This window comes from Raphanus sativus, chromosome 3 (genome assembly GCF_000801105.2).
Source record: "Raphanus sativus cultivar WK10039 chromosome 3, ASM80110v3, whole genome shotgun sequence".
NCBI classification, from domain to species: Eukaryota; Viridiplantae; Streptophyta; class Magnoliopsida; order Brassicales; family Brassicaceae; genus Raphanus; species Raphanus sativus.
Window position 1 is genome coordinate 6,575,107 of NC_079513.1, and position 6,071 is coordinate 6,581,177.

The following is a 6,071-nucleotide window of genomic DNA, read 5'->3' on the forward strand; positions in this document are numbered from 1 at the left end:
AAAAGTTTTCTGACGTTCTCTTCTTTCATCGATTCCCCCGACTTCTTTAAAGAAGATTCAGATCACCAAAAGCAAAGCATCCACCGCCTTTCATCGCCATGGACGCCATTGATTCCGTCGTTGATCCTCTCAGAGACTTCGCCAAGGATAGCATCCGTCTCGTTAAGCGTTGCCACAAACCAGATCGCAAAGGTATTATTATTCTGTTATGAAATCTATTGATTCTGCTGGATGAATCTCGATCTGCGAATTGACCTAAAGCGATGGTGTTGATTTTTCGTTGCAGAGTTCACGAAAGTTGCAGTTCGCACGGCGATAGGGTTTGTAGTGATGGGATTCGTTGGCTTCTTTGTGAAACTCATCTTTATTCCCATCAACAACATCATCGTCGGCGCCACTTAGGTATCTTCTCCTGTGATTGGATTATACAATGGTGTTTTCAATTGTGCCAAGAAGAAATGTCTTTATGTTTAGTACATTCAATATCTGAGATTGTTGAAATGCATAGAAACCGTAGCTATTTAATCGATTTGTGTTGATCATTTGTCTTTCAAGGGAAAGATGGTTGAGGACGAACATTTGCCTTTCTCGTAATCGAGATTTGAAAACCTTTTTTTGGTTTTACTTTGGGAACTACTCTTCTAAGTCTTTGTTTGTTGTGTTTGCAGGAATCAAGGAATAGAGTTTTGAGAGAGAGAAATTAGAGTTTTGCTGTTACAAGAAGTCACATGTCAGTTCAATGTTTTATGCAATCGGATTCCATTTGTTTCTATGTTTTTCTTTCTTTCTTGATTTGTTCACAACTGAAAAATCGGAATTGTCTTGAATGTAGCGCAAACTAAATTCAGGAAGTTATGACCTAGGATCATATATACACTTAGTATGTCTCTCTTTTACACCTCAAACCTCGACCAGTCTCCCCTATATGGTTAACAATATAGAAATCCAGGCTTGTGAACACATTGAAAACATATGAGCAGAAACCTTCAGAATTTATACGGTTATACCATTTATATTCCGTTTTAAATTTTGGAAATATTGCAGGTTGTGTTAAAAAAAAAAAAGAATGCTTGGTTATATCTTGCTTTCTTCCTGAAATTCAAACTCGGGTCTACACGCCTACACCGGCCGAACATTGGTTAGTTCAAAACAAGCAATGAACTTAGACTTGTTTGGGAAAAACTGAAGATTTTAATCATATTCTTTTTCAAACTGGTTTTATTTTCATAGAACATTAAAAGCAACTTTCAAAATTTTAGTATGAACATCAAAGAGGGTGTTGTAAACAAGAATGCCCTCAAAACACATAGCCACATAAATTTTAAATAAAGATCTCAACGTGCGCAAATCATCCCACGATCTAGGACAATGATAAGAGCCTAGATAAGAGTGTGGAGAACTAATGAGCCTTTCATAAAAGTCAAACATAGAGTCAAATCTATTTCTAGACGGTTTTTGTTTCCACTGAGTCTATCCAAAAAAAGTTTTCATCCAACACACAAGCTAACCAAGTTCATGGTCATTTTCAGCTGAGATGAACCGGGTTAAGCCTTTCTTAAGCTCCTCACACATCTTGTCTAGGGATACCCTTCTTTGCTTAGACCATCTCTAATCCACCTCTATTTATGTTTTTATATTTTTCTCTAAAATAGAAAAACTCTATTATAAAGGTGGATTTGTTCCAATGTATGCCTCTATAATAGAGTTCCTATACACTATATGGAGGGAAAGGTGGAGAATGGAAGGAATGGTGACCAGACTTTCTTATTGAAATATGTTTTTCAGACCACCATATACACTATATGGAGGGAAAGGAATGGGATGAAGCATGGAGAAGGACATCAAAATGAAGAGTCTTTAACAAGATACATTGATAAAGCAGTTCGGAATCGTATCTCATCACTGAGACTACATGGGAGTGGAAGATATGGAGAAACAATGCAAGCCTGGTTTATGGCCAGAGAGTAGGCAAGTTTGATGTTTTTTAAATGTCAAAAACTTAAAGAACAAGTAGCACACATGCTGTAAAAAGGTTTTTTTGATATGAATAAATTTAACATTCTTTCAAAAAAAAAAATACAATAGAGTTCCTCTATTTATAGAAGAAAATATAGAAATCTGTCATTTTCATCTCTAAATATAGAGGTAAAAAGTGAGATTCCTCTATATTTTCTTCTAAAATAGAGAAACTCTATTATAGAAGTGTACATTGGAGTAAATTGACCTCTATTATAGAGATCTTTATTTTAGAAGAAAATATAGAGATGCACATTGGAGATGCTCTTACAGCCATCTGTAGTAGGTGCAGGACGTGTCATGCTATCCTCCTCCCAAAAAATGCTCCAGACTTAGGCTTTACAACTTGCAGCATCCTTTTCATCAAGGATTGGATATGAAGGCTTTTGAGCTTCATGAGATCGTCAAGGGTGTAGGGAGTGTTTTCTTTGCAAGCCTTAATGAAAATCTGAACGTTATTTTCCAACCAGTCAAATAAACCCTCTCTCACACAAGTTTTTATTTTATTTTAGAGTGGTGTTTTCCAAGTCCCTCAAATGTTTTTAGCCAAAACCGATTAGTTAATAGTGCAAAACCCACAAGAAGAAAATATATAATGTTGAAATATTTTCTTTTGTGAATCGATTGAAAACTTTGATCAGATTTCTCATTGATCTATTCTTTTTAAAAGATTCCTTTCTTCTGATATTTTTTTCATTTTTTTTTTCATTTTCTAAGTAGCGAAGTAGCTAGGTTCCCTTACAGGTAGGTAAGAAAAATAAGATGATGAGAGATGAAAAAATAATAAAAGATGTTGGTTATATGGGTTTGTTCCGAATGGATGTGAATTATATAATTGGATAATGATTGAATCGCGCACGAGATCACTTTGTTTAAAGAGTATTTCGACCATATTCCGAACATTTGGATTACACGAAATCTCTTTGTTAAGACAATCAAAATCTCATTCTTGTTCTAGACTAAAATACAAGAATAACAAATAGAACTTTAATGCTTATATGTGTTTCTTCAAAGATTTTGATGATCTTTGAACAATGAATCTTTCTCTCTTGTAATTCAAGTTATTAAGTTGTGACTGAAGTTCTTGAAGATATCAAGTTATAATATGCCAATGCCCACAACTTCTTTATACAGAATACGAAAGGTTGCATGGTTAACACCAACAGTTACAATAGTTAACACCAACAGTTGTAATGGTCCAAAGGTTATAACTGTTAACACCAACAATTGCAATGGTTAACTAAAGTCATAATGGTCATTACCAAAAGTTTTAATCATTAACGGTTGCAATAGTTTATCACCAAAGTTGCACCGATTCTTCACTAATAGTTACAATCACAAACAGTTGTATTTATTCATCTAAATAATTGCAATGCTTCATTTAAATGGTTGCAATGATACACTTAAATATCCAACAAAAGATGGAATACCAAAACCTAGCATGTGCTCTGATACCAAATGATAGCACTATGTCCGAGGAACTGCACTTTAAGTTGGTCAAGGGGATATGCTTCGAACTTCATAGGCTACTAGCACAAAAACTCCAATGATGTGGAGGTAATGGTTGCAGGAAGGATGAGAAAGGCCTCCAATAAACCAATGTATTTTCGTTGGATATGACACACCAGCAAAAGAGACGGTTTTGGCAATGGATATGACACATCAAAACCTAGTGATCCCTTATGTCACATCTTGAATCGATTTTGTTCAAAGAACAAAGATAATAGAAAATATTTTTGAAAATAAAGGGGGTAGTTTCATTACTTGAACCTAGGTTGATTTATATATAGTTACAATTTGTAGAAACAAGAGAGACTGTGGTAAAAAAAAAAGAAATATAGAAACTAAAAATGAAAATTGAATTTAAGCATAGTTAAGTAACATTTTGAATGACTTTTGGATGGCCAAGACCTTGAATCTACTGACTCTCCCTTGATAATACTCGGAGGAAATGAACCAGTTATTCTCTTGTATATAGCCTGGTTGAACCTTATTCAAACAAAATAAAAGTGATCATGCATGTTTGGATCTTTCTCTCAGCCGAATAAGTATGTTTTGTGGATCTCTTGAAAATATTAAAGCCAAGCTTCCCTGAACCTGTTTGGGCTGATATATCACCTTTGGCCATACTTCTTAACTTGTTGGTCAATAGAAAATCGATATGGTCGATAGTTGGAACTCGGATGGCAGAATTAGTTATATATGGCAGAGAATGTCGGTTTCAGACAACTCTCAAGTCTTCATGATCTGACATGATTTTGGCTCGACTAATGTTTTCTCCACAGGTTTCCTCCTTTGGTTGCACTAAAGTCTTTTTCCCTCTTGGCCAAGTAGATTTACCATAGCTTGCCGATCAGTTGGTTTGATCCATGAGACGAGCCGATCATGTATGCATCACAAGTCAAATAGATCCCAGAACTAGTGAATCCAACATGAACAACGCACCAATCCAAGCCGACGAGATCTTCCTAACTCAACATAGTATCGTAGACACCAATGAAACGATCCACACTCCCATCAAAGCCAGATCACAAGCATCAACTCCAGAAAATCCTCCAGTGTTGAGTGAAACAGATCTTCCAATGACCCCTCCATTGGCAAATCCGAACTAGATAAGTGTTCATCCTAATCAACGCGTTCAAGGGTATGGAATTAGAACAACAGTTCATCCGCTGATGGGACCAGATCGAGTCAACGACCTATCTCTCCAATCCTTTCAGTAACAAACGAGCTGTCAGAAATTCGAGGGATGATCAATACACTCGTAGATCAATCATACATCTGGAACTATCTGCTCAAATCCTTGAGGCCTGCATCTAGAGACAAGGGCACCATATATATTCAGTTTAGACACCTCTCATGATTAAGGACACCGAAGTAAACTTGCATAGAGAGCCACTCATTTGGCCGACTCCAATCCTCCCTTTTGAATTGATTTTGCGCAAGCCTCTTATCCATCCTTACATCCGCGAAGAAACATTACTTCAGTGGGTACAGGTCCACAACCTGCCCAACTGTAAACCGCAGATCTCCCACCAATCTTGAGTCCACCATGCACGACCATGGTCTTGTAGTCGTAAATCGATTTAATGAGCAATCCCCACCTCCACCACCGGGCTGCAAGCATATGAGACATCAATGGCTAGGAGCTCCAGCCTCTACGTTTATCAATTCCCACACTCACTGCATAATCCAATTTGATAGTTTGATATTATATTTAACAGACCTGTTCGATTAAATTACAAGGATCTAACTTATGTTACGAAATCCGGTACCACATATAAGTGAACGTGGATTGAATGACTTGGAATCTTTCCAAAGATATGTTAAGCAGACCAACGATAATCTGATTCAACTGAACTCGAGGGTCTATATGGCCACTATTTCAGCATCCAAAGATATTTTGTTTGGTCATAAGGATTAAATAGTATTTTTGCTATCACTTTAGATTGATTTTGCATTTGATTAAATATCTGGGATAGTTTTATGGTTTTTTTTTTTGTCAACTTTGGTCACTTTGGACCTTTAATCCTCAAACTGAGGTAAGGAGGGGTCGAACCCCTCACGCCAAGGCCCGAAGGCAGAGCTCAGTAACCACTTGGCTACGAGCTTAGTTTTATGGTTAGAACTAATATTTAGGTTGTTTTAGGCAAATTCCCATATATTATTACTGTGGTCTTATGCATACAAAATAATTAGTTAAAGAAATCAATATCAGTATGAAATTGGGAAAAATGTTATTTAAATCATCAACTTTCAAATTTAGTTGAAATAAAGCACCAACTTTTCAGTAAGCAAAAAAAAAACATTCAACTTTTATTAACTAATCATTTTAATCACAAACTTTTGTTGAACATATTATTTTAGGCATATCGTTAGTCAACAGTTATAATTGACTAATGGTATGTCTAAAGTAACTTTTAAAGTTGATGCGTTTTTGACACTATATTGAAAATATATATTTAATAACTATAACACTAATAATAAAATAAGAAAGAATTCAAACAAAAAAAAATAATTTTTTTCATTTTATCAAAGTAAAAGTTTATATATTT

The 6,071-nt window shown here is 35.5% G+C and overlaps 2 protein-coding genes across 2 annotated transcripts in view; both read left to right on the plus strand.

Annotated features, from left to right (window-relative positions):
- LOC108846097 (protein transport protein Sec61 subunit gamma-1) lies at positions 1–876 on the plus strand. Its single transcript, XM_018619305.2, has 3 exons — positions 1–192; positions 287–402; positions 669–876. The coding sequence occupies exons 1-2, from the start codon at positions 99–101 to the stop codon at positions 400–402; spliced, it is 210 nt and encodes a 69-aa protein (XP_018474807.1). The 5' UTR covers positions 1–98; the 3' UTR covers positions 669–876.
- Positions 877–3,967: 3,091 nt separating this feature from the next.
- LOC108846728 (probable UDP-arabinopyranose mutase 4) overlaps positions 3,968–6,071 on the plus strand; it is a 7,799-nt gene continuing 5,695 nt past the window's right edge. The window contains exon 1 of the mRNA XM_057005774.1: positions 3,968–3,986. Coding sequence (XP_056861754.1) covers positions 3,968–3,986 — 19 coding nt within the window. The remainder of the gene's footprint in view (positions 3,987–6,071) is intronic.